The sequence below is a fragment of the Hemitrygon akajei genome, unplaced genomic scaffold (assembly GCF_048418815.1).
Source record: "Hemitrygon akajei unplaced genomic scaffold, sHemAka1.3 Scf000045, whole genome shotgun sequence".
NCBI lineage: Eukaryota > Metazoa > Chordata > Chondrichthyes > Myliobatiformes > Dasyatidae > Hemitrygon > Hemitrygon akajei.
The window spans coordinates 4,534,968-4,561,836 of NW_027331931.1; the positions used below are offsets into that span (position 1 = coordinate 4,534,968).

General features: G+C 43.9%; 1 protein-coding gene across 1 annotated transcript in view; it reads right to left on the reverse strand.

Annotated features, from left to right (window-relative positions):
- Positions 1-9,178, reverse strand: part of LOC140720589 (general transcription factor II-I repeat domain-containing protein 2-like) — a 46,289-nt gene extending 37,111 nt beyond the window's left edge. Inside the window, exon 1 of the mRNA XM_073035422.1 lies at positions 7,927-9,178. Within this exon, the coding sequence (XP_072891523.1) occupies positions 7,927-9,178 (1,252 nt within the window). The remainder of the gene's footprint in view (positions 1-7,926) is intronic.
- Between the last annotated feature and the right edge of the window lie 17,691 nt (positions 9,179-26,869).

The following is a 26,869-nucleotide window of genomic DNA, read 5'->3' on the forward strand; positions in this document are numbered from 1 at the left end:
GACCATACCTTGAATAGCATCGGAAGAATGGGGCATTCACGGAGATGCTGCTGACAATATTTCTATTTTATTTCCAATTATCTTGTAGTTAATTTAACAGCGACTGTGATACTCTCTCGGGGAAAATGCATCACCCATACCTGGTTGGAATGGCTTCCGCGGATCTGATGCTGGTTATCGATGTTACGTTAGTGGAACAGACCAACAATATCTACATTTAGTCTAATTATATTTCTTTTTGCTTTTTTTTCAATTTCTTGCAGTTAACTTAACGGCGATTGTGATCCTATCTCGTGGAAAATGCGGACTCTCCAAATGCATCACCCGTTACCTGGTTGGAATGGCCACAGCGGATCTGATGGTGGTTATCGTTGTTGCTTTAGTGGAACAGACCAACAATATCTACACTTTTTCCAGATCCCTGCTCATCACTCCTGTGTGCGCTCTGACACTTGTATTCGCGGCTGCAACGACGGACTGTTCTGTTTGGTTGACGGTCAGTTTTACCTTCGATCGCTTCATCGCAATATGTTGCCGAAAGCTGCGGGACCGGTACTGCACCGAGAGAACAGCAACGGTGGTTATCGTGACCGTGGTTATAGTGAGCTGCGGGAGATGTGTCCCGATTTACTTTGCCATTGAACCTTACGTCATCATTGACAACACGCCGTGGCGGTGCACCGGCTCATATGAATACGCTACTTCACCCGTGTGGAGAGGATATGGAATACTGGACTGTATTTTAACACCATTGCTACCAATCGGATTAATCCTGGTGTTTAACGGGTTAACCGTAAGACATATCGTTGTGGCAAATAGAGTCCGCAGAAAGCTTCGGCACAGCAGCGACAATCAGAAAGATGCCGAGGTGCAAAATCGCAGAAAATCGATGATTTTGTTGTTTTCTATATCAGCTAATTTCATATTATTTTGGATGCCCTATGTAGCCCATTCCCTGAAATGGCAATTGCAAAACTATTTCTACGAGGACAGATATTTGAGTTCCCCGGTATACATCCTACAGCAATTTGGGTTCGTGTTGCAATTTCTCAGCATGTGCACTAATACTTGTATCTATACACTGACACAGAGGAAATTCAGAGAAGAGCTGAGGAATGGAATGAAGTATGTGTTTACATTAAATGGCCATCGGTGTAGATAACGACCGGGTCTAATGGTAAGTCAGCGGAGTTTTCAATTAAAGGCGTTTTACAATTAAATAGTTTGCCAAATATGTCATTAATTCAAACAATCATATTCCGGAAATTACAGAATTGGCGGAAGATTGATTACTTCATACAGTTCTGAAAGGTAGCAATGCAAACGTTCAATGCTGCTGGCGTTAGTGTTAAATTGGTTCAAGTCATCACAGACACTCGATTGTCACAAGGGCAGGGATGGCTTCAGGACTTTCCTGGTTTAAGATATTTCAAAATGGACAAGGTCGGGTAACAGGTTCAGGTATGGCATAATTTCTCAGTTGTGTCCAGGATGGATTCATGCCACTATAAGAAGAAAGGCGGACTCGCAAACAGTCGATACCGGATCAACTATTAGAAAAGCAAACCGGTCCGGTGACAGATCTCTCTGCGGGTCAGCATTTCAAAACGACAGGGAGAACTCCCCGACATTTACATTGCACAGTGATAGGAGAAGTGAGCTTGGAATTTGGGGTCTGCAATGTATGGTGTTACCTGGCAGGAACTTGGGAACGTACTTTGGGAAATGAAGCACTCTGGGTAATGCGCAACAGATATGTGGAGATTGTTTAGGGAGAACTGACATCGGGTTTAGTATAGGTTTGTCTCGTTGACGCAGGGAAAGGATGATAGCGTAAAATAACCCTGGGTGACAAGAAATTTGCAACAACTCGTCAAGAGGAAGAAAGAACGAAACTTAAAGATTAGGAAGAAAGGATCAGTTAGGGTTATGGCGAGTCAGAATGTAAATAGGAAATAATTTAACAATGGACTTAGAAGATTTAGAAAGGGACTTGAGAAGGCCTTGACGAGTAGCACTGTGAAGAACAGGAAGAGTCTGGAGTGAGTGTGGGCAGATCAGAGGAAAACTCGTCTCGGGAGTCCAAGGAGACAGTGAAGCTCCTCACTGAATACATTGATCAATGTGAACACAGCGTAAAAAGGCAGATATGCCAGAACATGCCGCCGCTCAGAAAGAGGATGCGATGGAAACTAGGAAAACATTGTGATAGATGATTTTCCGATACCTGAATTTGGGATACCAGGTAATTTGGGAAAGCGAGCGAAGATATTGCTGCGCTTTTGGACATTATATGTGTGTCTTCGCTGGCCACGAAAGTAGAACTAGAAGATTGAAGGGTGGACAATGTTATTCATTTGTTGACGAAAGATAATAGGGATATTTCTTGGAATTATAGACCAAACTCTTGTCAAAATCTTCAACTATCTCTTTCTGAACCCTGGGGTGTACATCATCTTGTCCATGAGTCTTATCTACCTCCAGGCGTTCCAGCTTCCAAAGCATATTTTCTCATTAGTAATGGCATCTACACTAACTTCTGTCCTTGAATTTCTGGCTTCTTTAGTAAAAGAAATGACAAGTCAGAATAAAAAGTGTTGTGGGCAGGGGAGGAAAAATAACAAGGATGTGAATTCATCGGTGAAACTGGGAGAAGGGGAGGGGTGGTAATTTAAAAGGAAACCTCTTCAGGATGTTTTTCTTAACGAAACCAGAATTGAGCACTACATGCCGGCATGTGTAAAACTAATACAAAATACACAGCACTAAACTCAAATGAGAGCATAATCCAGAAACATGAAGAAATGGTCACCTTGGAAGGTCAAGTGAACCACTCATGTCCATCCATAAAAGACATCTCAGCGATTTGAGCACACAATTTCATAGCCAACTGAGAAATGAGAAAAATCTTCGCGATCCTCTACCTCAAGTTATACCACCTTGAGCTAAAAACAATTAAACCATAATAATTAGTATTATAGGTTGACAAACCCTGTATAGGCAGTCGATCGCTCCTTCATCATCAAAGATAGAAGAATTAATTAAATAATTGGCAGAACTATATTCTAAAGATATACGCAAGAACTTTAGACAGGACAAGTGCAGGCAACTTCGTTATATTTTGAGATTAGTCCAATCAATATAGTATCATCGGCAAATTTACTTAACAGACTTGAGCTGTGGGTGGCGATACAGACATTGGGATATAGAGAGTAAAGGGAGGTACTCAGTACATGGCACTGAGGGCTCCTGTGATGACAGTCAGATGGGTGGAGGTGAGGGAGCCCACTCTTACAACCTACTGGCGATCTGAGAGGCGGGGTCAAAGACGAGATCTCTGAGCTTCCTGTCCAGCCTGGGGGGAATTATGATATTGAATATTGAACTGTAGTCCAAGAACAGCATTCTCACATAAGCATCCTTCTTCTCCGGATGTGTAAAGACGGTGTGTAGAGCAGTGGCCATTGCGCCGTCTGTAAATCGGTTGTGTCGGTAGACAAATCATAAGGGGTACAGCACCCTCCTTTCGTAAAAGGGTTACATACACTAATCACACAGGCCCGGGTCAGTCACCCAGTAATCTCAATGCACCGCTGTGTCCCCACAACCTCGTGTCATTCCCCATACCCATCCCATTGCCCCACTCTCTACCCACTGCCCCGTGTCAGGGTCCAAATTAATCACACTGCCCTCTCCCGTCCCACAGCCCCATGTCAGTTCCAAAAGTTATTAACAGAGTAATTGGAATTATAATGATATTAGGTTGGAACATCAAAACATAAATCTGGAACGGATATTTCCTGGGAAATACACAACGGAAATGTGAATATATTTTAGGCTGCACTTACATGGGGTTCTGGATAGGTTTGCTCCATTCCGGCAGGGAAGGGACGGTAGGGTGAAGGAACCATGGTCGACAAACGATGTGAAACATCTGATCAAGAGGAAGAAAGAAGCTTTAGGAAGCTGACTTCAGAGGATTAGAAAGCAAGGATCAGAGATTACTGTAGATTTACAAAGTAGCCGGGGACAATGGTTTTAAGGAAACCCCCAAGCCATTCGAGATGTATATGAAGAAAAAGATGACCGGAATGAGTGTCGGGCCGGTCGGGGATAAAAGATAAAACAAGCCGCTGAGGTCGGGGAAAGAAGTACAAGTCCTGAATGAAGACTTTAGTTCAGTATTCACCAGTGAGAGGGACATTTGTGAGGAGAGCGTTAAACAGACCGATGTGCGACAGCATACCGAAGTTAAGAGAGAGGATGTACTGGAACTTTTGAAAAAAAAATGCAGTAGGTTAAATACGTTTTCTTGTGTGGTCGGGGGAAAACCTGAGTGACCGCGGGAAGCGGTGAGTCCTACTTCAGTGATGGGAAAATTATCAGAGAACTTTCTTAGAAACAGGATTTACGGGAATTTGGAGAAGCATTACCTAATTTGGCAGAGTCAGTATGGCTTTGTGAGGAGCAGATCATGTCTCACGAGCCTGGTTCAAATCTGTGAGGATGTGACGGTTATACTTATGGTTAACCATGCTAGGACCTTTAAGAAGGCTTGGTATCCTGGGAAAGTTGGCTTGTGGATTCAGGACTGACGCCCCAGGAGCCAGAGGGTAGTTGTGGATGGAGCGTTTTCTCCCCGGATGCTGGTGCCAGTGGTGTCATGCAGAGATCTGTTCTGAGAACCCAGGATATTTGTGCTTTAAAAATAACGTGAATAAGGAAGTGGAACGTTGAGTTATTGTATCTGCAATGATGTGGAAGTTGGAGGAATTATGTATAGTATAGAAGGTAATAAGAGTTTACAAGAGGACAGTGACAGGACGCAGAGCAGCGCTGAGAAGTTACAGATGGAGTTCAACCCGGAACGTTACGGAGTGATTCACTTTGGAAGGATGAATCTGCAGGCAGTGGTGATACTTTCTCAAGTCAACCGAGGGCCGCACATTAGTACGAGTTCCACAACGGAAACCGGATGATGAGACTTTCTCCAATAAGCCGAGGCCCGCTCATCGCTACGAGTACCACAGTAGGCACGGAGCGGTGCACTGCAGAAACAGGTAGAAATGTGATTGAAAGGTGAGCTTGAACACTTCCGCTGTTCTGCACACACTCAATATACCTGACAGTAAATCAGGAGAAAGAAAATAGAACTTCCTGGCAAATAATAGAAAAGCCCTGGAACCTGCGGATAGTTCACAGATTTCACTTGCTACTTTTGTTCAAAGACCGAATGAATGGATAAGTGGTGGTAGAAATGTGGCAGGCTTGAGAATATCTTTAAAGTTAAACAGACTACATCGCAGGTCACGTGTATGGGGTGGTCAGGTCATTCACTGGAAGAGGTCAGGTTCCTGCCAAACGGCCCATGTGTGCGCTGGAAAACATTGTTCTTCAAACTTTCCACAGCCCTCGCTAATCTCCCGAGGACACGTTCCCTTTTTGATCACAGCTCTCTGGAATATCGCTGTGAATCTTTTACAGTGTTTGGCGGAACATATGCGGTGTATTTTATTGTAACACATGTCAGCTGTGACTGTGATTTCTAACACTCAATCCCCCGAAATGACTGGAACGAACGAAAGAAAAGAATGAACGAATGTTCCCCTTTAATAAAGAAGTGTTCTCCGTTCCCCCTGCCAGAACAAACTCCTTCCCTGAATTTCAGAAGCGAATGTACTCCGTCAAATGTTACAAAATAAATCGACATCAAGATGAATGCCTGATTTAAAGCAACAATGACAAAATATATCTTCATTCAAATATCTGAAGCCAGGTGTCATGGAAAATAACATGGAAAAAAGCACATCAAATTTTGTTTTAAAGTAATTACATTGCAAAAACCCTTTAGGAGTCAAATTCATGACACGGGGATATAAATAGTTTAACGTAAATGTTTGTGCAGCTGATTGTCACTAATGCCCCTGACGTGACAACCACGCTAATTGCCTCAGTGGAATTGCTCTCTGCTCAATAAAAGTCTGCTAAACCGATCCCCAGTCCATCTGAGCAGCTGAAACGCTCAGTACAACTGAACGCGTCTTCTGACGGAATATGGGATATGCGACGATTTACTACATCGCGGGAATTTACTATCCCACACTTGTAGCGGTTGGTGTCCCCGGTAAGATGCCGGAGCTGGTTACTTTATGTATGGTGCCGTCGTTACTCTGCTGCGGTATCCGCACTGTTACCGAGCACAGATGCTACCATCGGCTGAAACGTGTTTCCGGAATGGAGGATTCAGGAATCTAATGGTTTTATTTCCATTTTCCGTACTTCGATCGCAGTGTTTTCTTCTTTTCTCAATTAAGCTGGTGTCGATATTGTCGTTGTTTCATAATTTGATCGAAGTGATTTTTTTCTTTTATCAGTTATGTTCGTGATGATATTGACATTGCTTCATAATTTCACCTCGCTAGGCTTTCTGAAGCGATGCTGGTCTCTGCTTTTCTAGGTCCGAGTCTCTATCAGTGCAGACACTTCGACATTATAACAACGTGGCAGCTTATTTAAATGACGGTCCAGTCTATTTTCGACACGTAGGTCTGCTTTTCTGTAAGTCAGTAAATGAGAACTCGTGCTTTATATCTCCTCGATGGCACTTTGATACCGCTACAAATAATCCGACGGTTCTTTCACCTCTAATAATGGAAATGGTGTTCTTTACAGGAGCGATCGACTGCTCACCGGTCCGTGAGTCGTGGAACTCGGATGCCTCGCTCTAAACTGTGGGAAGGTCGCCAATCCACTGACACTCACATCCGTCATTGTCCTCCAGCCGGAGTGCAGCGACGGAGACCGCACACACTGGATTTCCGCTTTCCTCTTCCAAACAGACCATACCCTGCATAGCATCGGTAGAATGGGGGTATTCAGGGAGCTGACCATATTTCTATTTTCTTTCCAAATTTCTTGCAGTTAATTTAACGGCGATTGTGACCCTATCTCGGGGAAAATGCGGACTCTCCAAAGGCATCACCCGTTACTTGATTGGAATGGCAACAGCGGATCTGATGGTGGTTATCGTTTTTGCTTTAGTGGAACAGACCAACAATATCTACATTTATTCCAGATCCCTGCTCATCACTCCTGTATGCGCTCTGACACTTGTATTTCGGGTTGTAACGTCGGACTGTTCTGTTTGGTTTACGGTCAGTTTTACCTTCGATCGCTTCATCGCAATATGTTGCCGAAAGCTGTGGGAGCGATACTGCACCGAGAGAACAGCAACGGTGGTTATCGTGACCGTGGTTATAGTGAGCTGCGGGAGATGTGTCCCGTTATACTTTGTCATTGAACCTTACGTCATCATTGACAACACGCCGTGGCGGTGCACCGTCACATATGAATACGCTACTTCACCCGTGTGGAGAGCATACACATTACTGGACAGTATTTTAACACAATTGCTACCAATCGGCTTAATCCTGGTGTTTAACGGGTTAACCGTAAGGCAGGGGTGTCAAACTCAAATACACAGTGGGCCAAAATTTAAAAATCGGTACAAGTCGAGGGCCGGACTGGTTCAGCGTTTATTGCAAAACTTATTGAAATGAATTTATTACACATATTAACCTGGAACTAACAAAGCTTACGTTATTTCCTACAAAAACAACATTGAACATTAAATAAATAAAACATCAGTTGCATTTATTTCTTATGACTTTATCTGCAGCCTTTCCGGAGTAATTTTTAATGAAAACATTTTTCCACAGGCCAACACTCTGTGATTCACACTAGTCTAAGCCAGATACTTGGCATCTCATCTTGGATGCAAGTTCATCAATGTTTGGAGTCAGGCTCTGAGCTGAGGAAATCCTCAGAATTGAGTGAGGGTGTTCATCAGAAAGACGACTCCTGTGTGATGTTTTGTTTATCTTCATCAAAGAGAACAGTTGTTCACACAGATATGTGCTGCCAAACGTAGAGAGCATTTGAGCAGCTTGGGTACGCAGCTGGGGCCTTGTGCCGGGAATGAAACGTAGAAACTGTGCCCGCCCACCGAGTCATACTTTGCCTTGAGTGTGTCACTACATTGGAGTACAATCAGCTCCATTTGTATGTTGGTTGGTGCGCTTTCCCCGTCAGCTGCAAATGGATTACTGAGCAGTTCAAACCTGCTTTTTTGGGCTTCAAAGTCGGCAAATCGCCGTGTGAAGTCGGCACCAAGTATGCTAAGTTCTTCAGCAAACTTTGCACGTGGGAACACTGCGGTAGAAACCTGCTCTTTCATAGCTTGGCAACACGGAAAATGGCTCAAGTTTTCCTGCTGCATCTGCGTCTCCCACAGGCGCAGCTTGGTTTTAAAAGCCCTCACTGCAGCGTACATGTCTGTGACCACACGACCCCACCCCTGAAGCTGCAGGTTGAGCGCATTGAGATGGCTCGTGATGTCACACAGAAACGCCATTTCACAAAGCAACTTTTTACCCCGGAGCTCTGTTGTGTCTTTCCCTTTGCTTTCCATGAACTGACAGATCTCCTCACGCAACCCGAAACATCTTTTCAGCACTTTTCCTTGGCTTAACCATCGCACCTCTGTGTGATAGGGCAAATCATTATATTCTGAACCTAACTCCTCCAGAAACGTCTTGAACTCGCGGTGATTCAAACCTTTGGCTCTTATGAAGTTAACTGCTCGTCTTATGGTGCTCATTATATGTTCCATTTTCAAGGCTTTGCCACACAACGACTCCTGGTGTATGATGCAGTGATAAGCTGTCAGCTCACCTGCGCCATTTTCCTCCCGCATCTTCTCCCGGATCCTGCCCACCAATCCACTCTTTTGACCGCACATCGCGGGCGCTCCATCTGTCGTCAGTCCCACAAGTTTATCCCAAGGCAGCCTCATTATATTTACACATCTGGATACCTCTTCAAAGAGATCTTTTCCAGTAGTTGTGCCATGCATTGATCTTAATCCCAAAAGTTCCTCTGTTACACACAGACTTGAGTCCACTCCACGAATAAAAATTGACAATTGGGCAGTATCAGAAGTGTCCCTGCTCTCATCCACAGCAAGGGAATATGCGATTAAATCTCTTCCCTTCCCCACTAGCTGTTGTTGTAGATTGGTGGTAAGCTCACGTACACGGTCAGCAACGGTGTTTCTGCTCAGGCTCACATTTGAAAATGCTTGCCTTTTATCTGGGCACACGACGTCGCAAACTTCCATCATGCAGTTTTTAACAAATTCTCCCTCGGTAATGGGCCGGGCTGATTTAACGATCTCTGCTGCCACAATAAAACTAGCCTTTACAGCAGCCTCACTTTGTGTTTTGGCTTTTGTGAACATAGCCTGCTGTGACGCCAGACTTCTTTTCAACTCTTCTACCTTCTGGAGCTTCTGTTTCTTGTCCAGATGCTTGTATTTGTCGTGGTGTTTCGTTTCATAGTGTCGTCGTACGTTATATTCTTTAATTACAGCCACACCGTCTCCACACAAAAGACAAACAGGTTTGCCCTTTATATCTGCGAACATATACTCTGCCTCCCACCTGCCTTGAAAACCCCTGTTTTCAAAGTCCACCTTTCGTTCAGCCATTTTTGGGGTGAGGGATAGCTGAAAGTTGACCACACGTGACTAGCGCCATAAGGATGCTGATGAGAGAGTAAGGCAAGCTTGAGCAATTCACTGGCAGTGCATTGTGGGATTTGTAGTATTAGTGGTGCATGCAATATACCGGCGGGCCAGCTCTAATAGAAAAAAAAATCATTAATGATATTCAGGAAATAAACCAGGGAAACCGAATAAACACTAAAAACCCTGAAAACCTGGTACCTGAATAAACTCAGCATTAGCCATATCATACGCCATAGGCGCTTCGATTACTGGGGCCAGCTTTAATAGTAATTAGATATTATTTCGCGGGCCAAAGATAATTCCACCGCGGGCCGGATTTGGCCCGCGGGCCTTGAGTTTGACATATATGCTGTATTCCAACAGCCACTTCTTTGTCCATTCTCCTAATCTGGCTGTCTCCCTGTACCTCCTCAACTTCCTCAAAACTACCTGTCCCGCCACCCTTCTTCACCTCACCTGAAAATTTTCAACAAGGTAATCAGTTACATCATCCAAATTCTGGCGTACAACGCAAAATGAAGCAGTCCCAGCACATGTCCCTGTAGAACACCACTGGCCATTGCCAGCTAACCAGAACAGGCTCGATTTATTCCCGCTCTTTGCCGCCTGCCAATGAGCCACTGATTTATCTATGCCAGAATCTTTCCTGTAATACCACGAGTTAGTACCTTGTTAAGCAGCCTCACTATAGGAAGGATGTGGAAGCATTCGAAAGAGTACAGAGGAGATTTACCAGGATGCTGCCCGGTTTAGAGAGCATGGATGATGATCAGAGATTAAGGGAGCTAGGGCTTTACTCTTTGGAGAGAAGGAGGATGAGAGGAGACGTGATAGAGGTGTACAAGATATTAAGAGGAATAGTTAGAGTGGATAGCCAGCGCCTCTCCCCCAGAGCACCACTGCTCAGTACAAGAGGACATGGCTTTAAGGTAAGGGGAGGGAAGTTCAAGGGGGATATTAGAGGAAGGTTTTTCACTCAGAGAGTGGTTGGTGCGTGGAATGCACTGCCTGAGTAAGTGGTGGAGGCAGATCCACTAGTGAAGTTTAAGAGACTACTAGACAGGTATATGGAGGAATTTAAGTTGGGGTGTTATATGGGAGGCAGGGTTTGAGGGTCAGCACAACATTCTGGGCCGAAAGGCATGTAATGTGCTGTACTATTCTATGTTCTATGTATGGAATCTTGTCAAAGGCCATCTGAAAATCCGAGTACACAGTTTCGATCGATTCTCCTTTGCCTCTCCTGCTTGTTATTTAGATAGATAGATAGATAGATAGATAGATACTTTATTCATCCCCATGGGGAAATTCAACTTTTTTTCCAATGTCCCATACACTTGTTGTAGCAAAACTAATAACATACAATACTTAACTCAGTAAAAAAATATGATATGCATCTAAATCACTATCTCAAAAAGCATTAATAATAGCTTTTAAAAAGTTCTTAAGTCCTGGCGGTTGAATTGTAAAGCCTAATGGCATTGGGGAGTATTGACCTCTTCATCCTGTCTGAGGAGCATTGCATCGATAGTAACCTGTCGCTGAAACTGCTTCTTTGTCTCTGGATGGTGCTATGTAGAGGATGTTCAGAGTTTTCCATAATTGACCATAATTTCTTCAGATAATTCCAACAGATTTATCAGTCGAGATTGTCCTTTGAGGAAACCATGCTGACGACGGCTTATCTTACCACGTGCCTCCAAGTACCGTCAGAGCTACTTAATAATAGACACCAACACCTTTCCAACCCGAGGTCAGCCTAACTGGCCTACAATTTCCTTTCTTCTGACTCTTTCCATTCTGGAAGAGTGGAGTGACACACGCAAACTTCCAGTGTTCTGGAACCTTTCCAGAAACCAGTGCTTCTTGAATGATCATCACTAATGCTTCCACTATCTCTTCAGACACCTCTTTCAGAATCCTGGGATCTCACCATCTGGTCCAGGTGACTAATCTTCCTTCAGACCTTTTAGTTCCCCAACAACCTTCGCTCTAATGATGGTAACTTCACACACTTCATGAACCATGACACCGGGAAATTCCACCATATTGCTCGTCTCGTCCACAGTGCAGATTGATGCAAAATACTCTCAGTTCGTCCGCTATTTCCTTTCCCCATTATTATCTTTCCAGCGTCTTTTCCCAGTGTCCGACACCGAGTCTCACATTTTGCTTCCGACTGTATGTTTCGAAAGAAACTTTCGATATCCTCTTGGAATGTCGCTTCTTCCAAAGGGCCAAATGATTTAGCACGGGAAAGAGTGATGGGCTGATCCAAAATGGGAACCATGGAGGGAGTGAGGGAAGAACTTCAGTAAAAAATTGTTGTCAGAATGTCGTCTGGGAGGGAGAGATGCACTCACTGAAAAATTTCACCTGTGTTAAAATGCCCGAAGGGAGGGTATGACGACCTGATTGACAATCAGCGAAGGAGTGAGCCGCGGATTGAAAATGGCCACCTGTGATGAAATGCACTGACCTCTTCAGGCTATAGAGCGGGGAAGGTGTCTTCAATGGATTTCTGTGCCAACTGGAGACGAGGTTTAAAGGTGCGAGTTGGTAAGCGTCAATCAAGACCATCTTCTACAGGGGACATGGAGAGCGGGAGAGGGTGATGGGAAGAGATTGGGGAAGAGAGTAGGGAAAGCGAAGTGTAGAAGAGGAGGAAAGATGAGTGAAACCATCATCACCCCTGTGTCCTCCATCTCCACCAGGCTTACTTCCCTCACAGGAAAATAGCCACTCACAGGAGACCTTGCCCACGCCCAGGATTACGGCTGCACAGGTGGAAGGTCAACTGAGGAAGATCTGTACCAGCAAGGCGGCGGGACCGGATGGAGTTTCCCCACGATTACTGAGGGCCTGTGCGACTGAGCTGGGAGAACCACTACAGCGCATCTTCAACATGAGCCTGGAGCAGAGAAGAGTACCCAAGCAGTGGAAAACATCCTGTATTGTCCCGGTACCGAAGAAACCACAACCAAAGGAGTTGAATGACTTCAGACCTGTTGCCTTGACGTCGCACGTGATGAAGACCATGGAGCGGCTGATAATACAGAATCTGAGGCCACAAACCAGGCACGCCCGGGATCCTCTTCAGTTTGCGTATAAGGAGAAGGTGGGAGTGGAGGATGCTATCACGTATTTGCTGCACAAATCCCTCTCTCACCTAGATGGGGTCAGTGGTGCTGTGAGGATTACATTCCTGGACTTCTCTAGTGCCTTTAACACCATCCAGCCCAAGATCTTAAGGCACAAACTAACGGAGATGGGAGTAGACTCTCACATGGTGGATTGGATAGTGGACTACTTGACAGATAGACCTCAGTATGTGTGGTTGGGAGACTGTAGGTCTGACACGGTGGTCAGCAGCACAGGAGCGCCGCAGGGGACCGTGCTCTCTCCGGTCCTGTTCACCCTGTACACATCGGACTTCCAATATAACTCGGAGTCCTGCCATGTGCAGAAGTTCGCTGATGACACGGCCATAGTGTGGTGTGTCAGGAATGGACAGGAGGAGGAGTATAGGAAACTGATACAGGACTTTGTGATATGGTGCAACTCAAACTACCTGCGTCTCAATATCAACAAGACCAAGGAGATGGTGGTGGACTTTAGGAGATCTAGGCCTCATATGGAGCCAGTGATCATTAATGGAGAATGTGTGGAGCAGGTTAAGACCTACAAGTATCTGGGAGTACAGTTAGACGAGAAGCTAGACTGGACTGCCAACACAGATGCCTTGTGCAGGAAGGCACAGAGTCGACTGTACTTCCTTAGAAGGTTGGTGTCATTCAATGTCTGTAGTGAGATGCTGAAGATGTTCTATAGGTCAGTTGTGGAGAGCGCCCTCTTCTTCGTGGTGGCGTGTTGGGGAGGAAGCATTAAGAAGAGGGACGCCTCACGTCTTAATAAGCTGGTAAGGAAGGCGGGCTCTGTCGTGGGCAAAGTACTGGAGAGTTTAACATCGGTAGCTGAGCGAAGGGCGCTGAGAAGGCTACGGTCAATTATAGAAAACTCTGAACATCCTCTACATAGCACCATCCAGAGACAGAGAAGCAATTTCAGCGACAGGTTACTATCGATGCAATGCTTCTCAGACAGGATGAAGAGGTCAATACTCCCCAATGCCATTAGGCTTTACAATTCAACCGCCAGGACTTAAGAACTTTTTAAAAGCTATTATTAATGCTTTTTGAGATAGTGATTTAGATGCATATCATATTTTTTACTGAGTTAAGTATTGTATGTAATTAGTTTTGCTACAACAAGTGTATGGGACATTGGAAAAAAAGTTGAATTTCCCCATGGGGATGAATAAAGTATCTATCTATCTATCTATCTATCTATCATTTCTGTCCCTCTCTCCACCAGTCTTTCCACTCACTCTGCACTCTCTCAACTCCCTCGCTGTCCGCCCACACTCTCGCCTCTAGCTCTGCACCACTCCGTCAGCACCCCTCTCACCACCACTATACTCTCCTCTGCACATCCTTTGTCCTTCATTCCCCTTTCCCCCGGTCTATCCCTCTCTTCCCATCCCTCCGCTCCATTAACCCTACCTGTAAGCCTCATAATTTGTATAATCTCTATCCAATGTCCCGGAAATCTACATTCCAAGGAATAAAGTCATAACCTATTCAATCTTTCCTTATAACGTAGGTCCTCCAAACGCGGCATCATCCTTGTAAATTTTCAAAGTATTCTTACAAACCTATTTACATATTTCATGCAGTTAAGTGACCAAAACTACGTTAGGCCTCACCAACTTCAACATAACATCCCATCTCCTGCACCCAGTACATAAAGTCCAATGCGTCAAAACATTTCCTTACGACCCTATCCACATAGGACGCCATTTCCAACGCATTGTGACCTTGTATTCCCCGACCCCATTGTTGTACACATTCATCAGTGTCCTACTTTTAATCTGTAAACCCTAGCCTCCTGGTTCCTACCGAAGGTCCATTTGCTATTTATCCAGCTGATCCAAATCCCTCTGCAAGATATGATGGCCTCCTTCGCTGTCCAATATACACTCACTTGGTGTACATACAGAAACTTGGTTAAGTACATGGATGGGAGGGCATGATCTGACGGATTTACAGTTCGACACAGAGACCGGGAGCAGTGCGTGGAAATCGCAATACCCCAACCCCCGCCTCACCCCAAAACACCCCCTACCCCACCCCAGCGTCGGATTGCAGAACCGAGACCATGTGCGGTGAAAATTTCGCTGTGGGATTCCGGAGCGAGGGCCACAATCTCAACCATGACTAACATATTCGCCACTGTGGATAAATAACTGGTTAGTTTAATCATTCTGACCAGACGCACCGCCTCTCACTCATCTATGACTCCTCACTGCCGCTCCCCGTCACACTGGACTCTTCTTCCAGCCTCTCCCTCTTCCCTTCCAAATCGCTCCACTCTCCTCGCCACCCAAAACACTGAACCCTCCTTTCCACGAACCCGGTCAGTTTACCACACCGCACTAATTCACTCATTTACGCTGCAAACTGGTCTCCCCCTCTCCTTTCTCTTGACGCCATTTTCACTCACCTCACCTTCCTCGCCACCCCTATAGCTCACCCCCACCACCTCGGTATCCTGCACACCCATCCTTCCTCACCCCTTTCTGTTGCCCACCACGCCGCCTACCACACCCCACCAATTCCACCTTTCCATCCCAGTCTCCGTAAAAAAAAAACCTCCCACTCCCTTTCTTTAAGCCCTCTATCAAGTTAGTAATGGGTCTCAAGGTAATGAGTTTGTTGAATGCCCGAGGGATAGCCTTTCAGAACAGTTTGTCGTTGAGCCTACTACGGAATCAGCTGTACTGGATTGGGTGCTATACAATGAACGGGAGGCGATTAGGGAGCTTAAAGTAGAAGAACCTTTGGAAAATGTGATCACAACACGAGTGCGAGCAACTAAAATCATTAGAAGGGAAAAGATGAAATATGAAAGCAAGCTGAGAAATAATATCAAAGTGGAATATAAAAGTTTTTCCCCAAGTGTATATTAAAAATAAAAGAGAAATTGGAGTGGATCAAGGACCGCTAGAAAACGAGGCAGGAGAAATAATAACCGGGGACAATGAGATGGCTGATGAAACTAATTGAGTATTTTGCATCAGTCTTCACTGTGGAAGACACTAACAACACGCCTGATGTTGTGGTGTGGGAAGGAAGAGAAGTGGGTGCAGTTACTACTACAAGAGAGAAGGTGCTCAAAATACTGAAAGACCTAAAGGTACACAAGTCACCGTGACCAGAAGAACTGCACCATGGGGTTCTGAAAGAGGTAGCGTTAGAGATTCTGCTGGCATTAGAAATTATCTTGCAATAATCATTGGACTCCGGCATGGTGTCAGAGGACTGGAAAACTGCAGATGCCACTCCACTCTTTAATAAAGGAGGAAAGCAGCAGAGAGGCAACTATAGACCAGTTAGCCTGACCTCAGTTGTTGGGAAGATGTTAGAATCAATTGTTAAGGATGAGGTGATGGAGTACCTGGTGACTCAGGACAAGATAATACAAAGTCAGCATGGTTTCCTTCAGGGACAATCCTGCCTGACGACTCTTTTGGAATTCTCGAAGGAGATTACAAGTAGATTAGATAAAGGTGATGAATTGGATGCTGTACATTTGGAACTCCAGAAGCCCTTTGACCAGGTGCACACACATGAACTGCCTACCAAGTGAAGAGCCCATAGTATTACAGGAAATTCACTAAAATGGTTAAAACATTGGCTGATTGGCAGGACGCAGGGAGTTAAAATAAAAAGGACCCTTTTCTGGTTGTTTGCCAGTCACTAGTTCCACAGGGGTTAGTGATGGGACCGCTTCTTTTTATGCTTTATATAAATGAACTAGATAATGAAATGGATTGCTTTGTTGCCAAGTTTTCAGATGATGCAAAGGTTGGTGGAGGGGCAATAGTGTTGAGGAAACAGGTAGGATGAAGAAGGACTTAGATTAGGAGAACGGGGAAGAAAGTGGCAAATGAAATACAATGTTGGGAAAATGCAGTGTCATGCAATTTGGTAGCTGAAACAAATGTGCGGACTATTTTCTAAACTGGGAGAAATTCCAGGAATCTAAGATGCAGGGGGAGATGGGAGTCCTTGTGCAGAACACCATGAAGGTTAACTTACAGGCTCATTCGGTGGTGAGGAAGGCAAATGCCATGTTAGTATTCATTTCAAGAGGTCTAGCATACAAGAGCAAGGATCAGATGCTGAGGCCTTATAAGGCACTGGTGAGGCCTCACCTTGAGTATTTTGAACAGCTTCGAGCCCGTCATCTTAGAAAAGATGTGCTGCCATTGGAGAGGGTCCAGAGGAGGTTCACAAGGATGATTCCAGGAATGAAATGGTTATCACACGAGGAGCGTTACATGGCTCTGGGTCTGTACTCGCTGGAATTCAGAAGGATGAGGGGGAATCTCATTGAAACCTTTCGAATGTTGAAAGGCCTGGACAGAGTGGGTGTGGAAAGGATGTTTTCCATCGTGGGACAGTCTAGGACAAGAGAGCACAGCCTCGGGATAGAGGGGCGCCCATTCAAAACAAATCCGGAAAAATTTCCCGAGCCAAAGTATGTTGAATGTGTGGAATTCGTTGCCACATGCAGCGATGGTGGCCAGATCATTGGGTATGTTTAAGGCAGAGATTGACAAGTTCTTGATTAGACATGACAATGAACATTACAGGGAGAAGAGCGGGAACTGGGATTGAGGAGGAGGGAAAAAGGTTTAGTCATGATTAAATGGCGGAGCAGACTCGATAGGCCAGATGGCCTCATTCTGCTCCCATGTCTTATGGTCTCTCTTTCACCTCCTCTCTTTTCCCCACCATCTCTCCACACACTCACTTTCATCTGCAGCTACCCGCTCTCCACTTTCCACACACAACTTTCTCAACACCTCACTCTCCTCCCATTCCTCAGCAATGGAGGGAGGTAGCGTTCTACCTCTACCTCCACCCTCATATAAAGATCACTTAACAAGTCAGTAGCTCTGTAACCGCGAACGCTGCAGATTCCAGATTCTCGGTAATGTTGGTTATATTGAGGAAATCACAGTTAGGAACGCCACGGGCTGGTTTATGTATGTTGCAAGCGGGGGGGGGGGGGTGGACGCTGGTAGTGGATCCAAATGCAAGACACAGACACTGAAGTACTGGAAGCAGGGCTAAGATTATCGAGAATGCAACGGAAGTCAGGACGAAAGGACGCTGGACATGGATACAGGCCCTGGACGAGACACGCACACCGAGCCTGGTCTAGGACTCAGAATGTGAAAACGGGACCTGGATGAGGAACTTGGAACTAGATGTCTGGACTAGGACTCCGAGACAGAGACTGGACAGGGACCCGGAACATGGGTCTTGACTCGGGCTCGGAACCCGGATCCAGTCGAGGACTCAGGACTAGGAACAGACTAGACACAAGATAACACTGGGAACACAGGGACGTGGCTTGGACTAGACCAGGATCTTGGACGTGGCTAGGGCTGGACGATGAATCTCCAGCACCAGGCTGGGCGAGGTACTCCTGGGCTCAGTGAGGCACCAGAACTGGATGAGGACACGAAGCTCGGACTTGGACGGGGCTGGAACACGGCGCCCTGACTTGATCTTGGAACACAGAGCCTTGGTGTTGGAGTACAGGGTCACAGAGCCGGGACCCCTCCTTGGGAACAGGTCTGAGAGCCGGGGTTCTACACAGAACACAAAACCAGGACCCCTCCTTGGGAACAGGACTTAGGGCCGGGGATCTATACAGAGTCAGGACCCCTGCTAAGGCCGGGACTCTTTCCTTGACGGACACTAAACACAGTGGCACAAAGAGACAGATCCAAACTCAGCAATAGATAGCTGCATATCTTGGCATGGCGAGGCTCCAGTCTCACTCCGGCGGTTGAACTTGACGGCGATACAGGCAAGGTATCAGGCGAGATTACAGGCAAGGTAGCAGGCGAAGGAAACTGACGAAGGTTAGTGCCAAAATAACTGTTTTTTTTTTAAACTTTTTTTTATTGAGTTTTCAGATACTCTCTCCGGTCCTGTTCACCCTGTACACATCAGACTTCCAATATAACTCGGAGTCCTGCCATGTGCAGAATTTCGCTGATGACACGGCCATAGTGGGGTGTGTAAGGAATGGACAGGAGGAGGAGTATAGGAAACTGATACAGGACTTTGTGATATGGTGCAACTCAAACTACCTGCGTCTCAATATCACCAAGACCAAGGAGATGGTGGTAGACTTTAGGAGATCTAGGCCTCATATGGAGCCAGTGATCATTAATGGAGAATGTGTGGAGCAGGTTAAGACCTACAAGTATCTGGGAGTACAGTTAGACGAGAAGCTGGACTGGACTGCCAACACAGATGCCTTGTGCAGGAAGGCACAGAGTCGACTGTACTTCCTTAGAAGGTTGGCATCATTCAATGTCTGCAGTGAGATGCTGAAGATGTTCTATAGGTCAGCTGTGGAGAGCGCCTTCTTCTTTGTGGTGGCGTGTTGGGGAGGAAGCATTAAGAAGAGGGACGCCTCACGTCTTAATAAGCTGGTAAGGAAGGCGGGCTCTGTCGTGGGCAAAGTACTGGAGAGTTTAACATCGGTGGCTGAGCGAAGGGCGCTGAGTAGGCTACGGTCAATTATGGAAAACCCTGAACATCCTCTACATAGCACCATCCAGATATAGAGAAGCAGTTTCAGCGACAGGTTACTATCGATGCAATGCTCCTCAGACAGGATGAAGAGGTCAATACTCCCCAATGCCATTAGGCTTTACAATTCAACTGCCAGGACTTAAGAACTTTTTAAAAGCTATTATTAATGCTTTTTGAGTTAGTGATTTAGATGCATATCATATTCTTACTGAGTTAAGTATTGTATGTAATGAGTTTTTGCTACAACAAGTGTATGGGACATTGGAAAAAAGGTTGAATTTCCCCATGGGGATGAATAAAGTATCTATCTATCTATCTATCTATCTATCTATCTATCTATCTATCTATCTATCTATCTATCTATCTATCTATCTAATTACAGAAAGAAGAAAAAAAATACCCTTCCCCTTCCCCTTAGCCGCTCCCCCCTATCATCCCTATAGAAAAAGAAAGAAAGAAAGAAAGAAAGAAAGAAAGAAAGGAAGAAAGGAAGAAAGAAAGAAAGAAAGAAAGAAAGAAAGAAAGAAAGAAAGAAAGAAAGAAAGAAAGAAAGAAAGAAAGAAAGAAAGAAAGAAAGAAAGAAAGAAAGAAAGAAAGAAAGAAAGAAAGAAAGAGTGCCTGGATATCGGAAGATCCCCACATGCTTCACGGAGTTCGTAATAACTTTAGTATATATATTTCTTTCTTTCCGCAAATAGCCAATTATTTTATCTTCAGAGCACGTATATATTTAATCCTGTCTTTTGTAAATAAGGGCGCCAAATTTTCAAAAATGTTTCATATTTATCTCTTAGATTATAAGTAATTTTTTCAAGTGGAATACAGCTGGAAATTTCATTCTTCCAACGATCTATACTTAAGTATGCATCCGATTTCCAAGTAAATGCAATAGCCTTTTTGGCTACTGCCAGTGCAATTTTTATAAATTCTTTCTGATATTTATTAAATTTGGGTTTCGATTTTATCCCTTCAATATCGCCTAATAAAAATAATATTGGATTATGTGGAAGTTGTGTTCCAATAGTTTGTTCCAATAAAACTCTTAAATTTGTCCAAAAAGGTTGAATTTTAGAACAAGACCAAGTAGAATGTAAAAAAGTACCAATTTCTTGGTTACATCGGAAACAGTGATCAGATAAATTTGGGTTAAATTTATTTATTTATTGTGGTGTAATATATAATTGATGTAAAATATTATATTGCACTAATCATAAACGGACATTTATTGTATTTGTCATACTATCAAAACATAGTCTTGACCAAGTTGTTTCTTCAATTTTAATATTCAAGTCACTTTCCCATTTTTGTCTTGACTTATGGACTCCTTGTTCAAATGCCTGTTTTTGAATCAAGCTATACTTACAAGAAATACATTTTTTAGTTTTTCCTTTTTGAATTAAAGTTTTTATTTTATTAGATTTCGGCAATAACATTGTTTGACCTAATTTTTCTCTTAAATAAGCCCTTAATTGGAAGTAACAAAAAAGAGTGTTGTTTGATACTTTATATTTATTCTTTAATTGATCAAATGACATTAATATACCTCCTTCAAAATAATCTCCTATATATCTAATCCCTTTTTGAAACCAATTATATAAAAGTTGATTATCGATTGTAAAAGAAATAAGTCTATTTTGAATTAAAGATCGCTTTGCTAATAAAGATTTCTTTGTCTCATCATCAACATTTATCTTATTCCATAAGTCAATCAAATGTTTTAATATAGGAGATTCTTTCTTTTCCCATATCCATTTAGATTCCCATTTATATATAAAATCTTCTGGTGTATTTTCTCCTATTTTATCTAGTTCTATTCTAATCCATGCCGGTCTATCCTTCTCAAAAAAAGATGCAATAAATCTAAGTCGATTTGCTTTATAATAATTCTTAAAATTTGGAAGTTGTAACCCTCCTAGTTCAAATTTCCATGTCAATTTTTCCAACGATATTCTTGACATCTTACCTTTCCAAAGAAACTTCCTCACATATTTATTTAACTCTTGAAAAAATTTCTGGGGTAATTGTATTGGTAGTGATTGAAATAAGTATTGTAGTCTAGGGAATATATTCATTTTTACGGTATTTACTCTACCTACTAATTTTATTGGTAATATCATCCATTTATCAAGATCTTCTTGAATTTTTTTTCAATAATGGTAAGTAATTTAATTTGTATAAGTTCTTTATATCATTATCAACTCTTATACCTAAATATTTTATACCATTTGCCGGCTATCTAAATTGTGTTATTAATCGACATTGACTATAATCTCCTTTAGTAAGAGGTAAAATTTCACTTTTATCCCAATTTATTTTGTAATCTGATATTTTCCCATATTCTTCTAATCTATAGGATAATTTACGCAACGAGTGCAGTGGGTTTGCTAACTAAAGCAGAACATCATCAGTAAATAAGATAATCTTGTATTCTTCCTGATTAACTCTGAAACCCTTAATATCTGGGTCCATTCTAATTAATTCAGCTAATGGTTCTATCGCCAACACAAATAAAGCAGGTGATAATGGACAACCTTGCCTAGTTGACCTTGTTAACTGAAATGGTGTTAAAATTTGACCATTTGTCACTACTTTAGAGATATTATGAACTAGGTGAAAGATCACATAAGGTCCTTGCATGGCAGTTAAAAACAGACCAGACTTCTAAAACGATAAATGCAATTCGAACAAGAGTAAATAAAATTACTTATAAACCTTTAGAAATTAATGAAACTTTCAAGAATTTTTATTCTGAATTGTATGAATCAGAATCACAAAATGATAATGTCAAGATAGAAAGGTTTTTATCACAAATAACTCTTCCAAAATTAAATACGGAAGAACAGAAGGGATTAGATATGTCTTTTACATTAAAAGAGGTTGAAGAAGCTTTGGGATCTTTTCAAAGCAATAAATCTCCAGGACAAGATGGTTTTCCACCTGAATTTTATAAAAAGTTTAAAGATTTATTAACTCCTCCTTTTATGGAGTTAATACATCAAGAGGAAAGAACTCATAAACTTCCAGAATCTTTTTCGACAGCTATTTTAATAGTATTGCCAAAGAAAGATAGAGATCTTTTAAAGCCAACATCATATAGACCTATTTCTTTGTTAAACACTGATTATAAAATAATAGCAAAAATCTTATCTAACAGACTATCTAAATACTTACCAAAATTAATACATATGGATCAAACAGGATTTATTAAAAATAGACAATCGGCAGATAATGTAACTCGGTTATTTAGTATAATTCATTTGGCTCAAAAGAGGGAGGAAATTAATGTGGCAGTTGCTTTAGATGCAGAAAAAGCATTTGATAGATTGGAATGGGATTTTTTATTTAAGGTATTGGAAGAATATGGATTAGGGGTATCTTTTATAAAATGAATTAAAATAACTGTTGAGATAAGCTGCCGAACTAACTGCCAAGGATTCAGAAGTGCGGGAACAGGAAGAAAGGAGAGAACAGTCCAGCAGACTGAAGCTGAATCCCGAAACGATTTATGGAGCCAGCCCAAAACGAGAATCAGGTGCCTCAATTAAGGCAGCCACTGGACCCAGGGAAAACAGGAAATCCCGGAATGAGGATCGATGAACCGGACCGTAAACCGGAACGCGGATTTCACGGACCGGACCATGACACTCACTCCAGTTCAATCGCATGTTTATTGTGATTGTTTTTATCAGTTAATCTGAGAGGGAGAAAGTTCAAAGCAAATGTGAGAGGCAAGTTCATTCACACAGAGATTGGTGGGAGTCTGGAATGCCTGGGCTGATGGTAGAGGCAGATATATTAGACACTTTTAAGAGACGCTGAGACAGGCACATAAATGTGAAGAACATGGAGGGAGATGGACATTGTGCAGGCACAAGGAATCAGTTTAGTGGCCATTTAGTTGCTAATTTATTTGGCTGAGCTCAACATTATGGGCCGAACTTTGTTGACGTTCTTTGTTACGTCAGCAATATTTCAATGTTATTTTCAGTTCGGTGCGTTGTTTTACCATACCGAGCTGCAGAAATCCTTTCAGCATTTTGTCCAACTTTGCAAACTCATTCCTGATTCCCACATCACTCTCTGGGACTGGGAGCCTTTCCCCATCACCAGGACTGAGGAAAAGCGGGTAATCCTCTGTCGCGGTTTCCTTCTCTGTGAGTTCTGTGATTTCCTGTAAACATGGAAGGCGTTGAGTGACAGACTTAGTGAAAGAGAATGGAGAAGACAATATCTGCACAGTGATGGGACGTCCCAGTGACTTTGATCACAGGAACAGTTACTGGGCAGCCTCTACACCCATGCTGTAAATTACTGGGTTCGATAATTAGCAGCAAAGCACATGACTGTGTGTAACGGGTTTTTTTTCTTTTTCTTTGTTACTGTGTATGTAATCAAAATGGCGTCTTTGTTTTGTTAAAAGTAGGAATGCTGGCGCCTGTGTTAATAGTAGGAATGCTAGCGTCTTTGTTATGATAAGTGCTGGAAGCTTGTTTGGGACTGAAAACTGATTGTTGGCGGGATTTTGGGGAGTAGGCGCGATGGAGTGAGAGAGAGAGGACGGGATGCTGGAAGCTGGGCGACGGTCCCCGGCCCAAGGTTTTCGGGGATGAGAGGAGACGGAGACAGAGGAGTGTGGAGCGTCTGGTCGACCACCGTGGGGGTCCCAGGATGCGGGTCGAGGAAGTCGGAGGGGATCGAATGGTGGCCAGAAGACTTCAGTAGTTGAGCTCCAACGATTGTGCACGAAGTGGTTTGGACTTTGATAAGTTTGGCGCCTTTTCTTTTTTTCTCTTATTCATATATACTGTATCGTTAGTAATCGCTTAGTTATAGTAATCTTTATAAATTGTACTCATTTAATCGCATAAGGTGTACTGTCTGTTTTTTGGGTGAGGCGGGGACATCACACAGCATCCACACCAGCTGATTACCCAGTTTGGCGGGGCCGAAGGCTGCTCCCCCTAGACTAGAACGAGTTTGAGCGATGCCTGAGGCGACCCAGGGGTTACATGTGGAAATTACATATCAGAATATTATTAGTGTCACAGAGCCCAGCAGCACTGAAACAGCATTTCGGCCCTTCTAGTCAATACCGACCCGTTTGTGTTTTTACTGCCAACTACCTGCATACACTTCCCATCCATGTCCTTACCCAAATTTCTCTTTAGTGTCTAACTCGAACCCACATCCACCACTTCCACTGGCAGCTCATTCCACACTCTCACCAACCTCTGAGTGAAGAACTCCCCTTCAGATTCCCCAAAAATATTTCATCTTTCACCCTGAGATATCAAGTGTGACAGTGGGAGAGTGGGTATGGAACCGGAGGAAATAGCAGAGGTACTTAATGAATACTTTACTTCAGTATTCACTATGGAAACGGATCTTACTGATTGTACTGATGGCTTGCAGCAGACTGAAAAGCTTGAGTATGTAGATATTAAGAAAGAGGATGTGCTGCAGCTTTTGAAAAGCATCAAGTTGGATAAGTCGCTATGGATATGAACATTTGGAGAGGTATAATATGATTAGTAATAGTCAGCATGACTTTCTGAAGGACAGTTCGTGCCTTACGAGCCCGATTGAATTTTTTGATGATGTGACTAAACACATTGATGAAGGAAGAGCAGTAGATGTAGTGTATATGGATTTCAGCAAGGCATTTGATAAGGTAACCCATGTAAGGCTTATTGAGAAAGTAAGGAGGCATGGGATCCAAGGGGACATTGCTTTGTGGATCCAGAACTGGCTTGCCCACTGAAGGCAAAGAGTGGTTGAAGATGGGTCATATTCTGCATGGAGGCCGGTGACCAGTGGAGTGCCTCAGGGATCTGTTCTGGGACCTTTAATCGTGATTTTTATAAATGACCTAGATGAGGAAGTGGAGAGATGGGTTGGTAAGTTTGCTGATGACACAAAGGTTGGATGTTTTGTGGATAGTGTGGATGGCTGTCAGAGTTTACAGCGGGACATTGATAGGATGCAGAACAGGGCTGAGAAGTGGCAGATGGAGGTCAGCCCAGGTAAGTGTGAAGTGGTTCATTTTAGTCGGTCAAATATGATGGCAGTGAAAATGTCGGGACTGAGATGAGGGGAAATGTCTCCACGCCGAGGGTGGTGAATGTCTGCAAATCCCCACCACAGAGGGTGTTGAAGACTCGGTGATCGTCCTCACCTAAAACAGAGGATGGCAGATGCGTGGAAACCCAAGGGATCGAGAAAAAGAGGATCGGCAAAGCATGTGGCTGAGATGGGAGAGTAGCCTCTATCTAGCTGATAGAGGGGGCCTATCTGTCCAGTGAGGCCAGAGGAATGTGAATAGAAATGAGTGTTTATAAACATAGACTGATTTAAATGACAAACACGAGGAAATTTGCAGATGCTGGAAATTCAAGCAACACACATAAAATGCTGGTGGAACGCAGCAGGTTAGGCAGCATCTATAGGGAGAAGCGCTGTCCACATTTCGGAACGTTTCAGGACTGACGAACGGTCTCGGCCCGAAGCATCGACAGTGCTTCTCCCTATAGATGCTGCCTGACCTGCTGCGTTCTACCAGCATTTTGTGTGTGTTGACTAATTTAAAAGAAACCAGCTCATTTTCTGTATGGGTCTGAATTGCGTGTCGGGATGGGAAGTGAATCAAAACTATAACTCTGAGAACTCTGACCTGGGCTGGAGGGAAAGGGATCGGGGAAGATATGGAGGGAAAATCTAAATACGTATGGAAATGATATAGGGAAATAATGAAATAATGTGGGAAATGCGGCGGTGGGTAGGGCAATATGTGAAGGGCGAGGAACAGTCACCGGTCACATGGGAGACCCTCCAGCGAAACGTGATCATGTTTTACCGCAGATAGGCAGCATTTGCGGGTTTGTTTCCGTGGCCCCGCCCACCGCCTGTGACGCAATAAGAAGCACATTGCGCATGCTCACAGGCCCGAGCAAGGCAGTGTTTTTTTAGTTCTTTGTGGAACTGGGTCAGCGGTGGGTCCAGGTTTGGGATCGGGATCGGGAGGGGGTCCTCGCCCCCTTGGACGGGGTGCCGGAGACGGATTATTCTCTGCGGGGCAACACCAACAATTTCCCTTCGGTGAGTATTGAAGCCGGTCCCGAGCGGGGAGGTCTGACGTTGAATGGTGAGTTAACTTTCCCGAACTCAAACAAGAGAAAATCTGCAGTTGCTGGAAATGCGAGCAACGCGCACAAAATGCTGGAGGAACTCAGCAGGCCGGGCAGCATCTAGGGGAAGAATACAGTCGCCATTACCGGCCGAAACCCTTCGGCAGGACTGGAGAATAAAAGGTGGGGGTGGGGAGGGAGAGAGAAACACAAGGAGATCGGTGAAACCTGAAGGGGGAGGGGATGAACTTACCCGAACTGGCGGCCTCGCCTCGCTTCCTTCACAGAATCTGCCGGGATCGGTCCGGGTTGTGAGACCTTCACACCGAACCGTCCGAGATGAGCCGCCGCTCAGCCCCTGTTGTTCTGGTCCTATTAGCAGGATGACGTAAAACATGTTTCTATATGGTTACTGACAGAGAATTGTATAATTTGTGTTCCGTGTGTTATCTGAATGTACTTGCCTGTGATGCTGC